This window comes from Chelon labrosus, assembly GCF_963514085.1.
Source record: "Chelon labrosus genome assembly, chromosome: 8".
NCBI classification, from domain to species: domain Eukaryota; kingdom Metazoa; phylum Chordata; class Actinopteri; order Mugiliformes; family Mugilidae; genus Chelon; species Chelon labrosus.
The window spans coordinates 26,606,619-26,624,653 of record NC_140358.1 but is presented as its reverse complement, the minus strand read 5'-3'; the positions used below and the strand labels follow the sequence as shown (position 1 = coordinate 26,624,653).

General features: G+C 42.0%; 3 protein-coding genes across 3 annotated transcripts; 1 reads left to right on the top strand and 2 right to left on the bottom strand.

The window, feature by feature from the left end:
- Positions 1 to 110: 110 nt before the first annotated feature.
- Positions 111 to 1,424, bottom strand: LOC311492288 (snRNA-activating protein complex subunit 1-like). The gene has a single exon (XM_084550524.1). The coding sequence runs from the start codon at positions 1,289 to 1,291 to the stop codon at positions 185 to 187; it is 1,107 nt and encodes a 368-aa protein (XP_084406650.1). The 5' UTR covers positions 1,292 to 1,424; the 3' UTR covers positions 111 to 184.
- Positions 1,425 to 1,934: 510 nt separating this feature from the next.
- On the bottom strand, positions 1,935 to 8,768 carry srp72 (signal recognition particle 72). The gene is made up of 19 exons (XM_084549565.1): positions 8,663 to 8,768; positions 7,996 to 8,116; positions 7,486 to 7,606; positions 6,652 to 6,795; positions 6,451 to 6,562; positions 6,327 to 6,358; positions 6,090 to 6,214; positions 5,911 to 5,968; positions 5,690 to 5,821; positions 5,468 to 5,596; positions 5,249 to 5,321; positions 4,907 to 4,971; positions 4,714 to 4,809; positions 4,417 to 4,520; positions 4,057 to 4,134; positions 3,624 to 3,761; positions 3,472 to 3,509; positions 3,216 to 3,375; positions 1,935 to 2,896 (listed from the first exon to the last, which is right to left on the bottom strand). The coding sequence occupies exons 1-19, from the start codon at positions 8,760 to 8,762 to the stop codon at positions 2,716 to 2,718; spliced, it is 2,007 nt and encodes a 668-aa protein (XP_084405691.1). The 5' UTR covers positions 8,763 to 8,768; the 3' UTR covers positions 1,935 to 2,715.
- A 636-nt stretch (positions 8,769 to 9,404) lies between these two features.
- On the top strand, positions 9,405 to 17,390 carry LOC311492268 (leptin receptor overlapping transcript-like 1). The gene is made up of 4 exons (XM_084550504.1): positions 9,405 to 9,529; positions 10,229 to 10,304; positions 12,018 to 12,204; positions 14,785 to 17,390. The coding sequence occupies exons 1-4, from the start codon at positions 9,514 to 9,516 to the stop codon at positions 14,899 to 14,901; spliced, it is 396 nt and encodes a 131-aa protein (XP_084406630.1). The 5' UTR covers positions 9,405 to 9,513; the 3' UTR covers positions 14,902 to 17,390.
- Positions 17,391 to 18,035: the final 645 nt, after the last annotated feature.

The window sequence follows — 18,035 nt, the reverse complement described above, 5'->3', positions numbered from 1 at the left end:
TTTATTTATTTCCCACAAGCAGCAACAGGTTTGACTTTTGAAGACAAACTTTTCTTTAAATAAATTAATAAATAAGAAATTCTGAAGAGACGATGTGTCAGAAACATAAATATTTATTGATAACTTTATTAACAAATGCCTCCTGTTAAATATTAATACAGTAACTGTGGAGATCTTAATAAACTCAGGGTTTGAAGGGTGGAGTGTTGTGGACCCTCCTCACCGGCACCTTCTCCTGCTGCTCGGGGGCGCTCAGCAGCCAGGCCTGCAGGTTGTTGTCCTCCTCCGTCACCCCGAGGCTCTTCCAGGTGCGAGCCCGCAGAGAGGTGGGCCTCCTCCTCCGCAGACTTGAAGCCTCCTGCTCCGGCCCCGAGCTGTGCGCCTCCACCGTCTCGGCCTGCCGGTGTCTCCTGGACTTGGACGCCTCCTTGTAGCTGGTGTAGCTCTTCTGCTTGATGGAGGACAAGAGCCTGGCTCTTCTGCTGCTGGACTCCTCTTCGTCTGGCTTCTCCTTGTCCTCTTCTTCCTCCTCCTCATCCTCATCCTCCACAGCTCCAGTGCTCTTCTTGACCTGCGATGAGGAGAAAGTCTTCTGCTGCCACGCGATGAACTCCGACATGCAGTCTTTCAGGCGGGAAGCGAAGTCTCGGTGGGTCATGGCGACCTGGGCGCCCACCTCCACAGTGGACTCCTTCAGCTTCTCGTAGTGGCTCTGGATGTTGGTCACCTCCTCCAAGATATTTGCAGAGACTAGCTCGTGCACCGCGGTCGTCCTGCCCAGAAACTCTGCACACACGGCCTCCTTCTTTGGTTTCCGCTGCTTTTGGAAGGTGAGAAAATGCAGCATGGCCGTGTAGTGGAAGGCTTTGTCTGCGACGAGCTTCTGGTATATGTACACCACATCCAGGTGGCCAGAGTCCACAGTGTCCCTGAGGAAGGTCTGAACGTGAGGCCAGTCCTTCAGGGGGAGTCTCACGGTCACAGGTGGGCTGGCGAGCTGAGTTTGGTAAAAGCCAAACATCAGATACAGGCCTCCCACTCGAATCTGGTAGCTGTACGGAGGCAGGAAGTACTTCAAGGCCGTGGTCATGCATATTTTGCAGAACCTCTTCATCTCGGTCATGCTGTTGATGCCCACGAAGATGTCTGAGAAGCCCATGTCCCTCCAAACGGCTGAAAAGTCCTCGTACCTCACAGAGTCTGTCTGCTGGAAGCGAGCAAGGAGTTCCTCCACGTCCTCAGTCAGAGGGCTGTAGAAGAAATCTTCATAAACAGGCGGCAAGCGAGGCATGGTGTCCAACTGAGAAAGTCCCCAAAGTGACTGTCAGGTGTTTAGTGGCCGAGCTCAAAGCAGGTGCAGCTCATTGTTGGCGAATTGCGAAACAACAGCGCCAACTAGCGGCAGGAGGAACCAACCGAGGCTTCCAAAGGGGCTTAAAAAGTGGCATAAATAAAATAACTTTTAAATAAATAAATCTTAATTTTGCACTAATGCACAAACTGCAAAGTTGGTTCCGTATTTTTCCATTTATTTCGTAAAATTATTTTATTTCACATTTAAATATTTAAGTGAAAAGATTTATTTGCAAAAACAAAAATATCAACTCAAGTGTTTATCTTCTGTAGATTTTCACATTTTCTTATTGTTCATTTATAGGGAATTTTTAAAAGTTTTCTTAATTTTATTTGTTTTTAAATGGCATTTATAAATATTACAATTTAATTGATTGAAACAGAAATATGATTATTTTTAATAATATAATAATTTTAGTAATAAATATCTTGATAGTAGATATTTGGGCTGATATACTGAGAAAATCAGCCGTAAAAGGAGATATTTAAGATTTTTAGAGAAAATGAGAAAAATAAAGCAAGTAACTCTCCTCTAAAAACACCATTTTAATAATTTAATCACAGGAAACACAGGAGGCAAGTCGCTGTTCAGAGTTTTATTTAGACTAAAAAAAAAACAAAAAAACAAAAAAAGAAACAGGACATCTGTCTGGCCAAAATAGTGTCTTTCCAAAACACGCATCTGACAAAATTTAAATCATTTTGCTTGAATTCAGAGTAACACTGAGATTTCAAAAATAAATATCTTTTACTCCTCTGCAGCTGACTGAAAATAACAGGACATACTCGGGCCTAAATAATAATAAAAAAAAAAAGGACAACTCCACTAAAATCAAACGTTAAAGTTACTCCACAAAAGCAGTTGGTGCAGCTATAAACTGCACTTATTGGTTACGAATATTAAAAAACAATAAGGCAGCAACAACGGGTTTAGTCTTTTAATGTATAAATGAACATGTGAGTTCCCCACAGAGGGAATATTAGGACAGACATGATTCTCTCGGACTGAACATTAAATTCATTTGTTTCCTACGATATGATGTGAGACAGTAAAATGAGTTGTGATACAGTAAAAGAGGCGTACAATAAAGACCAACGTTCATTACACATTTAACGAACAAATATTAACCAGCAGTTTATGTAACCCGGTTAAAAACAAAAACATTGCTTCTGTGGAGCAACATCGATTGCTTTTAGTGGAACTGTCCTTTTAATATTCCTTCTCCTGTATTTTATAAAATATCAAATTAATCTTGAAGAAGAGCGACGGGAGATTTTGGCTTCGAATAAATGATACAAACAGAAAAAAAAAAAAAAAAAGAAAATCAAATGACGGTCCTCTTCTTCGTGTGTTTCTTCCGACTACCAGCCTCCTTTGCCTCCCTTCTTCTTCTTCTGTGTCGTCTTCTTTCGCGTGGCCCCCGACGCCGCAGGTTTCTGCTGTCGCGGGGGCACCACGCTACTGGCGGGGGCCGTGGACGAGCCGGACGCTGAGCCCGGTCTCGGGGAGGTCGGGGGGCTGCTGGCTGTTTTACTGGCGTCCCTGAAGAAGAGGAAGAGAGACGGAGGTCAGAAAACTCAAACACAGACAGGAGTGATTCCTCCTTTAATGTTGTTTTTATTCCAACATCTTTAAATCCGCAGACATTAGAAAGATGTCGGACCAATCACGGCTCTTGCGGTCTGCGTCGCTGTTATATTTTTGGGGAGGTGCACGTCCCGGCTACGGCGTTAGGGTCTGGGCTGTCTACGTAGCTAGAAGTCTAAACCACCAAACATTTCCGTCAAGGTGTAATGTTTGGCATTCAGGTGTAAAGCTGCAGGTGCCATATGAACAGGGCCCTCTGTGGAGTTTTACTCACAGCTCGGCCGAAGCTCCCGCCATCGCTCCCTGTGTTCCTTTTCCTATTTGCTCCTTCTTCTTCCCCTTCTTCTTGCCTCTGTAGTACGTGCGCTCCTTCATGGGCATCCACCTCTCCGGGTCGGGCGTCGCTTTGGGGTCGCAGTTCTTGGGAAGTTTACCTGAGAAGAAAAAAATCAGACGAGTGGCGTGAGCAATCTACGACCAAGGCTGGGGGCACTAGCACTAACAGATCCGCGGGTGAAACACAGACGCACCTTTCTTTTTCTTCTTCTTCTTTTTGATCTCGACTTGTCTGTGAAGAAAAGGCAGAAACAAAAAGAATCATCCTGTAAGTACGTCTTCAACACAAAAAAAGAAAAAGGTTTGATTTAAAAGCAGAAAATGTGTGAGAGGAACGAGGGTTTACCCCGACTCTTTGGGAAGGTTTTCTCCTACGACTTTAGCAGCTTTTTTCCTGACTGACGACGCTCCGTGGGAGTTCTCCAGCTCGTCCACGTCCAAGTTGAAGGACATGGTGTCTGCAGACGGTAGGTGTTTGCTGAGGCTGCAGAGGAATGCTAAGGACTCAACTTTATAGCATGCTTCTGCAGTTAACAAATCAAAAACAGAGCAGATTCTGGTCTTCTAGCGCTGTAATATGGCACATGTTTCTTCGCTTTATCAAAGTATGAATCCAAAACTCAAAAACATTCAAGTATCTGACAGAAAAGCATCAAATTATCAAGTCTGAGAAGCTAAAATCAGAGACTGTCCCTTATTTATTCTGTTAGAAAACGTCTGAAACAATCAATCAAGTTCTAAAACAGGTGTAGTTTTCCATGAATTAGGTGTAAGGATACGATTTGGCTTTGTCCGTGTCCACCAGAGAATACGCAGAGATGAGTTGTGCCAGTGTGTGGATGTCTTTTGTGTTTTGTCTGTGTAAAGAACAAACATGTTCAATTATTGTCAAAGAAAGAACTCCAACAAATCCTGCAAGAGAAAAGCTAAGTTGCACCCATAGTCACAGATTGCACACTTGACTATTTTGTTAAATAGAAATTTGTCTGTCGAGCAGTTAAAGAGCTTGATGAATACTCGAGCTACTCGACATCGTCTTGGCAGAAAGAGGCAGCTGTGAGACAAGCTGTAGTTTAACTAAACCCAAGAGGCGTCACACATGTTGAGCAGGCCGAGTGTTTTGCGGGGATGTAACTCACTTCCACAGCTGCTCCAGATCACTGATTGCTTCTTTTTTCCGTCCGTACTTCAGTTTGAAATTTGCAGCTTCTCGTACCAGAGCCAAGTGTGCAGCAGATCCAGGCTGTCGAGGAGAAAAGAAACAATGGAAACGTCTGATGTACTGGCGTTTCACATTCTTAAAATTAAAGTAATAATCCTAACTTGGCTACGACAGGGAATGTTCACAAAGATTACATGTCAGGAATTATGAAGAACCTGAGTTTAAATGAAGAACTAGATCAGATTTTTGTGGAAGGAAAGCGCGCGGCACAAACCTGTTCAGACTGGTAATGCTCGATAGCTTGTTTGAAAATATCGATGGCGCTGTCGATGTCTTCTTCGTGAGAGTACATCGTGACCAGAGCTGAAACCTGAAGAGGCAACAACACAGTTTAGAAAATAGTCCGATAACACAGTACAGCTGTGTAAAGGTTCCGCATAACATAGCTTTCTCATTTTAAGTCTTACCATCCCCGATTTGTGCTTGAACTCTTCAATAGACCTCAGGACATCACAGGCTTTTGTTACATGACCTGTAAACCGAAAACAGAACAGTTTAAACATCAGATTATCAAACAAAACTGCTAAATTCACATTTAAGAAATAAAATCAACATAAAAATGTCACATTATTTCCTTTTAACTTCTTTTTTTCTAAACATTTTGACTGCAAAAACTGAACAAACCACTAAGGCAAACACTAAAATAAGCTTCCATTTGACAAGATATCCGTGTGTTTATAGCTGGAACCTGCAAACTTTAACTTCTACAAATGCTGCGATGTCCTCAGAGAGTCTGAACGTGTCTTTACCTTGTACTAAATAGAGTTGTGCCATTGTCAGTTTGATGCCAGACGCACTCTCTGGGTTTTGATCTGAGTATTGCTGGAACGCAAAAGAAAAGTCATTTATTTATTTATCACAGCATGCTTACATAAAAGGATCTAATACTGATTTTTAGCCAAACTAAGAGTAAAAGTTGGTTCATTTCTCTACGCAATCAAACAGAAGGTGGAGGATGTGATTCATACTTGCAGCAGCTCTATGGCCTTGCTGTGCTGCTTCTCCCTGCACAGCTGAGCCACCTGGATGAGGACCGGCCGCGGGTGACCCGGATTCTGCGACTGAAGACTGGACGTCAGTTTCCTGCACTGGTCGGCCTGTCGAGAAGAAGAAGAAGAAACCAGCGAATCAGCAACGGAAAAGAAAAATGAGCCGCTAACGGTTCCTTCTCCTCCCAGATCTCACCGCACCTGGTTCGTGTACATGGCCAGCAGGGCTTTGTTGAAGTCGATGGCCTGTAGCTGCTTCTTCGCCAGCTTGTATTCGACACCTTCGGCGTTTGTCAGTTTCACCTTCTTCTTCGAGTCAAACACGTTTTGGTCCTGATGGGACAGACGAGAGCGTCAAAAAGGCTGATATAAAAGTGGGAGGTTTACGGTTTTGTTCTCACCTCATTAAAGCTTCCACTCACCTTGTTTATTGTGATGATGTTGTTGGCAGTCACAGCGAGCAGCCCCACATCAGACGGCCTGAAATTAAATTAGATGGTGCTATAAACTATCAGCTTAAAACCAAAATGGTTGACGACGTTCTCTTAAAGTCCATTTAAAGTTTGGGGACAATATTTCCCGTGATGAAGCCCCGACTCACTTGAGCTTGATGACCTGGTTGTAGAGCTTCAGAGCATCGTCCGTCTGACCCTGTAGCTGCATGACGTACGCCATCTGAGAATGGATGACGGCCAGCTCTGAGTCGATGTCCTCCTCAGTCACATCCTGAAAGAAACACACCAGCAGGGACGGTGATGAAGAGGGTCAAAGGCAGGAAACGTGACTAATTAGGTTGGACTTTTATTTCTCACTGTCAGAAAAACAAAGCAAGACTTACTGAATCATCTGCCAGCGACACTCTGCAAAGCTCTGTCAAAAAAAGCAATTGGTAAATGTCAAACATCTTTAAAAATTACTAAAAGAGAAGATGGTTATAGGAGACTGAACGTAGAAGGACTGACCTTCTGCTTGTTGTAGTTTATTGAAGGCCTCCGTGAGCTGTCCTTGACCAATCAGAGCGCAGGCAGCGTTGTAACAGAGCTCATAAGTCGTCTCAGGAAGGCCTAGATCTTCCTACAGAAGAAAAATGAAAAAATATTAAACGATTGAATTTGACGCTGGGATGAAGAAGCATATGAATAAATGTGCGGAAGGAAACTCACCGTAGGAGCCTTCTCCCACTGACTCATCGCAGCCACTACAGCCGAGAGGTTGGTCTTCCTCTCCTCCTCGTACTCGTCCTGGGAGTTCCTGATCAGGTCTGTGTAGACGGACTTGCACTCATCGTAGCGCTCCAGTCTGTACAACTGGAAAATGAAGAGAGAGCCACTTCAGGACGGAGTCACACTCGTAACGAAAAGAAGGATTAGTTGGGAGAACATAGAGAAATAATCCTACAAATTATTAAAATGATAATTATTTGTATATCAGTGATGTCTCTCATTAATAAAATATGGTAACTTGGTAAAAATGCATAAGCCTTTAAGGGGCAAAGTCAATTAAAGATCATCACAAGTGTCTCTCTGTATTATAATAATAATAATATGGATTTAAAATGAAGTTGGAACAAGCTAATACTACCAGCCAGGGAGAAATAAGAGTATTTTAAAAGCTTTAAGTTTCTTAAAGGAAAACAAAAGAACTACTTTCATGCGTTAAAATACAAGCTTGGTCTGTCCACAAACGGTTTCATCGCACTTTACACTTTGAATTTGGAAAGTTTCCTACAATTAATGAGCTGTTAAAGGAAAACAAACAAATTTAAACAATTACAGGCGAGTATCTTGTTGTTTACAGACCATAGTAACCTGAGTTTCAAGTGAGTATCACCCACAGTTGTTCCTAATGAAACCCTTAACTCTCCACCAATCATTCCGAACTGAAGAAGCTATTTGGATAAAACGGCCACAAGAAACCTCAACAAGTCCAACTGCCTTTGTTTGTGGAAGAAATTATTCACTATAATCTACAAAAAAAATGAAATCAAACAGCCTCACCACTTGACCGTACAGCTCCTTCAGCTTGTCCGTCTGCTCAGCAGCACTTTCGATGGTCTTCAGGGAGCTCTCCACTCTGTTCAGCCGGTACTCGCAGTACGCCTTCTCGAAAACAACCTCACTGAGGAGAAAATAAATATTAGTTTGTAGACGATGTTCACAAAAGAGGCTTTATTTCCGAGTCTTTTGTTTGACCACAACTTGTGCAGGTCCTGCTCTGTCCAACTTAGATATCTAACCTGGTCAAATTTGTTTTATTTGCAAAACAAGGAAAGGTACACCACAATGTTTTATCTTCTGCAGACTAGACTGCAACTAATCCAGACTGCTACTGATTTTAAGGTTTGACTACTTGCCTTCAAAACCTTGAATAGTCAGGCATGTCTTGATTTATAGCAGTTGTTGGTATTATTTTATATTTAGTTATGATTGTTTACTTCTTTGTGATTGTGTCTGGAGAGGTTAAATCTAAATGAATACCCTCCAGGTGAGTGACAGTTTGTCGTTTACCTGCCGAGCACTTTGGAGTATGTGTTCATGACATTCAGCGCCTCCTTGAAGCTCCCATTCTGAACGAGGCAGACAACTTTACAGTGCAGGGCCGTCACATCGTCCCTGTTTTCGTGCAAAACTGTGGCACAAGACAAAAGCAGACAGATGGCAAATCATTCAATAATGCAGATTTTTTTTTAAACGCACATGTCAACAATACAATTAGAATACAGTTTATTTGTGATTGAACTGTCTGAAGGCATGAATAATAAATAAAAAGCCACTGAACCTACAGGACAGCTGATTAGCTAATCATGCTGCTAGCTGCCAGGCTAGGGACACGTCAGTGATCAGAAAACCACGGGGGATTTTTAAGGCACAATATTATTTAACTCTAACAAAAAACACACGCACAAAACTTCTAATGTGTAGATATATTCCTTTCATATACGTTGGTAAGCTGTAGTTTGATACACGGAGCTAGTTAAGTATTTTTAGACCTGACAGTTAGCGGTGTAACGGTTGTTAGCTTAGCCACATGCTAACAGCTGGTTATGCAGCTGGACCTAGCTCAACCAGTGAGCCCCGCTAACAGTTACCAGAAGAAACACATCCCTTCTCTGCCGCTTGACCCCCGCTCCGCTGCCGGTTTCAAGAAACAGCGTTGTCAAACACGTATACCTACTTTTAGTGAGAGCTTTGAGTGCTCTGTTGTAGTCTCCATTCTGTCCGCAGCGGTTCACTTCGGTCCACAGCGAAGCCACGGAGACTCCGCCGCTCGCCATCTTCGCCGAATGGTCTCGGAGACTAGCGGAAGTCGAAGGTGTTCACTTCCGGGTGAACAACAGCGGTATTTATTAATTAAAATTAAAATAATAATAATAATAATAACGTCAACTTAAAACAACTATATAAATAGTTATAATACTACGATGATATTTCAGTGTAAATAAAAAAGTTAAAATTTTGACGCTTTTCATTTAGCATTGACGCATAGGAATGATGCCTTCACGTCCTACCACTAAGCCGGAGAAAGCAGAATGTACTGCACACGCAAACCTTCACAAACCTGCTGATTAATGTCTGTCCATCAGAGTTCTCTAAAGCCCGAGATAATGTCTCTAAAGTATTTATGTTGTTTGACCAACAATAAAAAATTAATATGCACTGCATTTATTATAACAAAAGATAAAGAATGGCAGAAAAGTCTAAAAAAAAAAAAAAAAAGAATCAAAAGCTAACGCTTGGGAAAACTTTACATTTATGTTCGATAAATGACTTAATTGGCTATAAATTAACATCAGATAACAGATAAATTAATTGTTGAGCTTTATCATTTCTATTTGGTCGCTTGTGTGTGATGTGTCATTATAGAAGGTTCCTGTCGCGAATAAGTGCAGTTGCGACATTTCCGGGTGCCACCTGAAGGCGGCACACCGGGCAGGGTTGGAGAGGTTCAGCCGCACTCACTCGGCAGCCGCGGAGGGGGCAGTGTTGTCAGGGCTGTGTAGTGTCGAGCTTTTGTCCAGAGGAAAAATGGCCGGGATTAAAGGTGAGCATTCCCCGCTTTTTATTATTTTCTGTCTAAACCCTCTGAATCCCGGTCCAGTTATAATACATGTGGCTAAACGTGGCAGAGACGTGGATGCGTTTGTTGTTATGTCTAGCTAGCTAACGGTCGCGCTGATGTAGTTAGCCGCAGGGCCACTACACTTGTTAGCATCGGCTAGCCGAATATTCTCCTTTTGGTAGAAGCAGCAGCTACATGGTTAATATTATTAAATGTATTTTTACGTTTCTTAAACGAGACACTGCAACCTTACAATTGTGTATTATACTGCCATATTTAATGACATGTCCTTTTATTCTTATAACAACGTAGTAATTACCGTTATAATGCTAATGCTAGCTGCACCTTAACTTCAGCAGCAACTCAGGCGGCGCAGATTGGGATGCTGCGCTTCCAGCAACTGAGCTGCGTGGATTAATTGCGGTTAACAAGCTACCACAGTGACTGTTCGGGGTTTAACTGCGCCCGTTATAGCATGACTTAGACAGCTAATGGAGCTGTTACACGTGAAATCAGCTGATTCATCACATGAGAGCTGCTGCAGCCTCCGGGGGTGGGGGGGCCCTGCTGCCTACCACCCGTGCACTCAGTGCTACCACCACCACGAGAGGAGGATGTTGACGGGTGTGTGGTTACACGGATACACTGCTGTAACAACACGCTTGTCTGTCTCTCTTCCAGCTCTCATCAGCCTCTCCTTTGGAGGGGCCATCGGCCTCATGTTCCTCATGCTTGGATGTGCCCTCCCTGTTTATGAGTGAGTACAGTCACACACACCACATAAACCAGTGTGTGTGTGTGTGTCAGGTTCACACTTGGTGCTCAGGTGCAAGTTTGTGGTTCCCCATCAGAGCGTTACAGCTCTAACAGCTGCAGAAGCATTGCCACGGTATCCTTCTTAGGGGCTTTGGGGCATAAAAGAGCTCCTGGGCCCCTCCAGTGCTAAACTGGGGCCTTATCTTTAAATGTCTTAAATGTGACTTAATTGTTGTTGAGAGAGCCCTCTTATTGGGCTTTGGGCCTGAGCTCGCCTTATGGAAGACCCTTTTCTTTATCCGTTTCTGCTTTGGGACGTGTGATTCTGCTTCCTGATTTCCAAAACACTACAAGTCGGGCCAAGGGTCAAATCACAGAAAAGCACATTGGTTAGAAAGCGTTAAAATCAATGTGTTAATGTACTCTGACTGTCCTATTTTCTACCTAAATTGTTAATATCAGACTTAGAATAGTAATAATAAGTAAAGAACTTATTTAAAAAGTTGCGCTTTATAAACAAAAATCAGTAGAGAGCAGCAGCAGCAGCTTAAAGTTTAAGCCACTTTAAAATACCACTGCGACACACGCTCCAATTTAAAATTGAAAAAGTGTCAACATCCACGTCCTTCTGCGTTGGACCTAAGCCGTAGTTTGACGTACACCTCCTCGGAAATCTTAGCCTTGCATCGCTGCGACACAGACGGACAGCGACACCTGTGATTGGTCGAAAATGCACTTCCTGGTCCACATCTCTTACTCCTTCTGCCTCCTTCAAAATATCAACTTATCAACTGGATTTGTGACACACTTGCGCACAAGTATAAATACCACTGAACATAGGCTATGACTCATTCTCATTACCGTTTAAATCACTAGGTTATTGAGGGTAATTTTAAATACACACTTTATTTGTTTCACTTTTAATTTGGAGGATTAGTCTGTTTCAGGATTTTCTTTTGCTCCTTACATCAGTTGGAGTTACAATCAGTCAGTTTGTTTTAACTTACAAAAACCCTGCTTGGCTGAGTTTGCCTCCTCCATACTTCTGCTGCTGTTCCTCATGCTCATAGCTAGACAGGTTGACTAAACAAACCTCGCCAGGCAGGTACGCTAAACAAATCTTAGTGTGTGGGCAGCGATGTAAATTTCTGGAAGCAGACTGCAATGAAAGCGCAATATCAGCTAAGGTAAAAAAAAAAAATTAAAAACAAGCTTGAAAGCTGTGTATCATATCGTGTCATGGCAGCACAACACAAACATACCTCTCATTTATAGCTGGATTTGACTATTCAAAACAGACCTGACAAGGTTTGACAGACAAATACAATCTTAGATGTTACTCTATGTAATTTAATCTCATTTCCATTTTATCTTTATACTGTGGTGACTCAGTTCTGTAGAATGAGGAGGAGGAGGAGGAAGAGGAAGGCTCTTATTAGTATAATGGATGGGGAAATGTCATTATCCTTTTAAAGTTTCTATTACCGACCAAATATTGATATTACTGTATTATCGGCGTACAGTGGATCGGATCATGTTAAAAACGAATGTCGATATCAGCGTCCAGACATGACGGAAGTGTAGCCTGTGTGTCTTCCTTTATCCTTCAATTCACTTGACTGCATCCTTTATCATCACAGCATGTGGGTATTTATGTCTCGTTCACTTCCCCCTGTTTCTCCCTCTTCTTTCCATCCCCGTCCGTCTCTTGCAGCAAATACTGGCCTTTGTTCCTCCTCTTCTTCTACATCCTCTCTCCCATCCCTTACTGCATCTCGCGGAGGGTGGTCGACGACACGGACTCTGCCAGTAACGCCTGCAAAGAGCTGGCCATCTTCCTCACGACGGGCATCGTCATTTCAGCCTTCGGCCTGCCCATTGTCTTCGCAAGAGCTGAAGTTGTAAGTCGCTGGAGGTCGTTTAGTGCGTTTCATGTGGATGTGAAGCAGGTCAGGAGCCTCCAACAGGCAGCAACGTGGTTACTTTACTTCCCTGTCTTAAATAACGCAGCTTACGTAACAGAACCTAGCAACCTTATGGTGTAATAATATTGCACATATTAGGAGTGCTCGTTGTGAAGCCTAACAGCAGCAGGAAGGAAAGGCCTTCTGTATCTTTCCTTTACACATCGAGGGTGACGCAGTCTGCCACTGAAGCTGCTCCTCTGTCCTGTCAGGTCACCGTGCAGGGGGTGGGACTCATTGTCCAGCATGGAGGACAGTTTTCATTTTGGAGGCTCTGTTTGTAGTCCTATTGGGTCTCTAAGAATGCTATGGGCTCTCAGTGTTCACTCGTTTATCGCGGGGTTTACGTTCCAGACTCCCCCCGCGAAAAGTGAGAATCCACGAAGTAGCGACCACATATTTATTTCATTATTTATACTGTTGTAAGTGTATTTTAAACCTTTATGAACCCTTCTACACTCTTAAACATACGTAATAATTTTACTGCAGAGATAATTAAAATAACAAATCCATATACGCCGTGGAATTCAGCGTTCAAACAAGCTCTAACACAACCAACCATTACACGCGCTCTCCATTGTAACTCGCCAGTCATTGTCTACCAGTACTATATTTTTCTTTTAATGTGTTTTGATAATTTTTAACTTTTTAATTTTTTTTAGGATAGAAAATGGTTATATTTATTATTTTAATTATTTCTGCAGTAAAATATTAAAATGTACCGCCCTTTCCTGCATTACAGTGGTCCCTCGTTAATCGCGGGAGTTACGTTCTAAAAATAATCCGCGATAGGCGAAATCCGTGAAGTAGTCAGCTTTATTTTTTACAATGATTATAAATGTTTTAAGGTTGCGAAACCCCTCACTACACACTTTATACACTTTTCTCAGACAGGCATTAACATTTTCTCACATTTCTCTCTCGTTTAAACGCTCTCAAAGTTCAAACGATCGTAGAAAAATAAGTACAGTATTATTTTTATTGCTATATATATTACGTTTCGTCGACGTTGCGGGTTTTGTCGGGGAGAAAACTCGCAAACATACCGCACTTCAGTCACACTGCCAGCGATCAAAGATACTGTATATGTAAATTTGGCAAGCTGAACGCATTCTGTGGAGATTGATTGACAATGATCTACAGTCCCTTAGCCAATCAGGACGCAGAAAACAACGCGCTGTAAAAAAAAAAAAAAAAAAAAAGCATGCAAAATTGCACTACAAAAATCCGCGAAACTGCGAGGCCGCGAAAGGTGAACCGCGTTATAGCGAGGGACAACTGTACCCTCCTCAAGAGACTGAAGCGAGCAACCGATGGCATTGGCAGTCTTGAAGCTGCAGGGTGTATTACTCTGTCTGCGGTAAAATTATTAACTACGACTGCACTTATCGTTGCTTTGATCATCTCGTCCCAAACTATGTGTTAATGGAGCTGTCATAAAACAAGTTGACATTTTGACTTTGACATAGCCTGGTCGTTACCATCCTACGTTTCCGCCCGAAATTTGATTTCGGTCTGGCACGGAGTCTGGCCAAATTGCACTTCCGCGGTTCGCGTGTAACCGCGCCAGTCAGCGAACAGTTGAGTGATGACGCGGAACTCGCATGCCGAGTTGCTTGTAGTCCAGCGAAGCCTGTAGTTCAACAGCATAGCAACAATGGCGACGGAGGAAGAGACGCTAGAAGCCATCCGCGAAGTTGTCTCAACTCTCGAGAGCATCACGGAACAAGAGGCTTGTCTTGTCAATTTTATAAATGGCAAGGACGTCGTAGCTCTCCTTCCAACTGGCTTTGGGAAAAGTTTGATTTATTTAACTGGAAGCGGAAGTGGTAAGCGTAAGAGCCTGAACTCCGGCGCACAATATACGTCATTACCAAACGTTGCTGATTGGTTAAGGGAACTCCAATGATTTTAAACCTCAAAATAAGCATCCGCCCATTACGGAGACAGATTCCTATTACATTGGGCCAGACTAACGTGCAGACCGAAATCAAATTTGGGGCGGAAACGTAGGATGGTAACGACCAGGCTAACTTTGACAGCCCTAATTAGAATATGTAAGAGCAAAGACAGCTAGACTCCCCTGTAACTGGAGAAAGATGTGTTTTACAGATTCCTCCAATTACAGGTGAGTATGTCGTCGTTACAGGATTTCAGGTGAAAACCCAACAAGTTCAATTGGCCTGGTTTTAGCTTTTCTTTTTGGTTAGACCATGACCTTGATGACTGAGAACCTTAGAGAACCTGAGACACATAGCAGTGAACTCAGTCAAGTTTTTGATGCATGGAGTTAAAAAGGCAGCAGATAATCTGAGATGTTTGAAAATATACTTATCTGTCAAGAACATCGTCCCAATTTGAAACTGGGTCTGAAGTCTGCTACCCAGCAGGTCTGAGAGAGCAGAGGCAGAGTAAAGGTTTTGAAAACTGTACTCGAAGCTCTCTGTTTATATTCTGTTCTCAATAAGCTCCGCAGCACCATTTGTTAACCTGAATTATTGATGCGTTGGTTTACAGATTGCCTGGGGGGCGTGTGCGCTCGTGCTAACGGGTAACATAGTCATCTTCGGGACCATCCTGGGCTTCTTCCTGGTCTTCGGATCCAACGACGACTTCAGTTGGCAGCAGTGGTAAAACAGCGGAGGGAGGGGGAACTTAGTCGGAACTGTTTTTATTAGCATTGCAATGATTATTATTATTATTATGGTATTACTGTTTGGTTCTCGTTGTTGTTATTTATATGATGACCACCCATCCATAGACTCACACCAAACCAGTGCAATACTTGCGTTTTTTTTATTATTATTCTTATTGTTTTCACCGCCTGCATCATTTTGAGCTGACACAAGTAGGATGGAAACCGCTGACTTTTAAGTTTTGCGCTCTGACTTCTGTGTTGTGAGTCTGCGTCTGTGTGTCCTTCATTCATTTGAGGCTGGTGAACGGCTCCCTTTTTGTTATCTGTGAAGAAGAAGAAGAATGAATGTCTAAGACCGAAAGGACAGGATGAAAGTTACACGAAGAGCACTGATGGGTGTGCATTTCTAGTCTGCACAGTATGAGCTCAAATTTCACCACACAGCTAGAAAACCACCCTCCATTTCATGTTATTGGATTTAAACAGTCTATTTTCTTATTTTTGCCCCATGAAAAGGTGAAACTTCAGCTGATATAATGCAGATTTGCGTCCGCTTTCGGCTAACGTGACGTGACCGACGCTAAGCTGTGAAGGTTTTCAAGTAGACGAGCGCGTTTGTGAAAGTGCAGGGCTGTTTTCTCTCTGCCGCCAAGCTGTTACACGTGGTTTAGATATTTCTGATCACACAAATTGAGGAGCAGCGTGTGAGGATTCGTTCGGACTCCCTCACCACATCTGCAGAGATCAAATTAAACTGACATAGTGATTTCCCAGGTGCCAACAGAGGATGCAGGCTGCTCGTTCACCGCATTATTCTGCATCTGATAGCTCTTACCTCACCGTATGTATGCCTCTCCTCGTTAGGTCAAGGAAAGATGAAAAGCCTCTAGCAGCCGCCAGCTAGCATAGGATTAGCTCGAGGACAGCAGCCTTGTTGGAAACTTGGCCAAGCCCCCGTAAGACCTGCGCTACGTATAATCCAGTCAGTCACTAACAGCCTTTTAAGCTTTCAAATGTGACTCCTTCAAAGTAAAAGAACCCAGAGGCAGTGCTCGGCGCTAACTAAGCACATTAGATCCAGATCTGGCGCACACGCTGCTGCATTTCCTCACACCAGCATTTCCAGGATAAAAAAAAACAAAAAAAAAGTTCTGTATTTTCTGTGCATTGGTTCAAGGTAGGATTAGCAGGACCTGCCGCCCGCTGTTACGTTTAAGTGCGTTAATGATAGCTAAACAAAGGATTAAGCTTCTGCTGTCTCGTTAAAACACTGGTTTGTTGATCGGAGAGTTGATTTTTACATTATGTTTATTTTTTCCGTTTGAAAATGAGCTCTCTGTAACAAAAAAAAAATCTTTCAAATCTCTTTGAAAACTCTTGTTTATTTAAAATGTGTCCTATCATTATAAGAATATAATGTTTTAGTCCTTATGTCTTGAGCCCAGTAGGAGAACGGTGGATTCCCAGTTAAAGTATTCACACATTTTGTCCCACTACCAGATTCATTTTGATTTTGAAATAAGTTGTCTATGTTTTTTTTTTTTTTGTTTTGTTTTTTAATAAATATGCAGAAAATTAATTATTCGTCTTACAGGAATAGTTTTTTATGTTGGTAAATATGGATGTCCGCTTCCTTAAGTGCGACATTTGAGGTAATACGCTTAGTATAAAGACTGGAAATCGGGGAAACAGCTCATAAAGTTCACACAAACAGACATTTAGTTCTGACAGTTTGTGCTTTTTAAGTGAGCTTTGTGCTTTAACTGTAAAACAACACTCCTTAACAACAGATTTTATATTTTTGTTGATGAATCCAACATGGAAATCTGTGAATTTAAGAGAAACCGTATTTATTTGCTTTGAACATGAGATGTTTCCTCCATCTTTTCAGCCTTTTCTAACACCATACTTGGTCCAAGAATATCTCCTTTAGAGAACTAAAGCTAAACACAAATGTTACTTCATTAATTTGAATATATATATATATACATGCAGGAGGAAAGCACTAGAAGTCCTACGAGGGACTCAGGGGCTCAGAACACCACTATGAATTAAAATAAAAGCTGCAGACGTCATTAGATTTTCAGCGAAGGCATTGATTGTATTAAAAAAGTCTTTTAGTTTCTGTTTTTTAAAAAGAAAAATCACCTGTGTTTAAAAAGCTACTACTGACTTGATTTGTGAATATGAACAAACAAACTCAGTGTGTTGGTCGGACAAGCCGTGAACGTCTGTATATGTTGAATTTTAAGCTGAATATGTCAAACGTTTTATAGTCTGGTGTGATCCTTCTGATGTTACGCTATCTGGTGTGTAGCTGTGGGATGGGGATTTCGTTTTTTTTTTTTTTTTTTTCTGTTGTATTTATTTATTTTGTGGGACGCTTTGTGTCAATGTCCATTTTCTATCTACAACTTTTATGTTAAAAGAAGCAGAAGTCAGCATGGTGGTTCCTTTTTATTTTTAAATAAACGCCATTTTTGAACATCCTCTCCTCTGAATGACTACAGATGCATTTCGCTCGACTCCTGCGAGACTGCGTCAGATAAGCTCGCTGGTTTTATAACACTGCACAGGAAACGAGCTTCACTGATTTCATCTGCGAGGCCCAGTCAGTCGGCTTGTGTGGCTGCGAGACGCTCGCCAGAAATAAACTCAACCAGTATTTATAGGAAATGAATTAGAATTGAGTTAGGTCCATAAATGTTTGGACAGTGACACATTTTACTGAAACATATTCAAGTATAGTTATAAATCAGTACTGTCAGCTTTAATTTGAGTGTGTTTCCACAGTTATATCAATTATGTTGCAAGAAAACAGTGAAAAATAACCTTTATATGATTGTCGAGCTTTTTCAAATCTGGCCTACTGTCAGATTATTCAATTTATTGACATGTATGACAAATAAAAGCAATTCTTATCACTGAGAAATTAGAAATAGTAAATATTTGGCATTTTTGCTTAAAGAACTGAATATGTTTTCTGTTGCTTGACTTAATTTCTCAACTAATCTGGGGATTCGAAGCTCAAAAGTATGAGACAAACTGAATCACATGTAAAAGGTGGTGCAGATCCATGAAAAAACTGACAATTACAATACATAAACTCTTATTTAGCTCATTATTTAGG

Bases quoted from the DNA above. Each gene is read 5' to 3' on its own strand.
- LOC311492288 (XM_084550524.1), bottom strand. From the start codon at position 1,291: ATGCCTCGCTTGCCGCCTGTTTATGAAGATTTCTTCTACAGCCCTCTG.
- srp72 (XM_084549565.1), bottom strand. From the start codon at position 8,762: ATGGCGAGCGGCGGAGTCTCCGTGGCTTCGCTGTGGACCGAAGTGAAC. The intron at 6,359-6,450 runs GTCAGTCCTTCT...TTTTTTTGACAG, and splicing joins TAAACTACAACAAGCAGAAG to AGCTTTGCAGAGTGTCGCTG. The intron at 4,810-4,906 runs GTAAGACTTAAA...TTGCCTCTTCAG, and splicing joins TCAAGCACAAATCGGGGATG to GTTTCAGCTCTGGTCACGAT.
- LOC311492268 (XM_084550504.1), top strand. The intron at 10,305-12,017 runs GTGAGTACAGTC...CGTCTCTTGCAG, and splicing joins TGTGCCCTCCCTGTTTATGA to CAAATACTGGCCTTTGTTCC. The intron at 12,205-14,784 runs GTAAGTCGCTGG...GTTGGTTTACAG, and splicing joins TCTTCGCAAGAGCTGAAGTT to ATTGCCTGGGGGGCGTGTGC.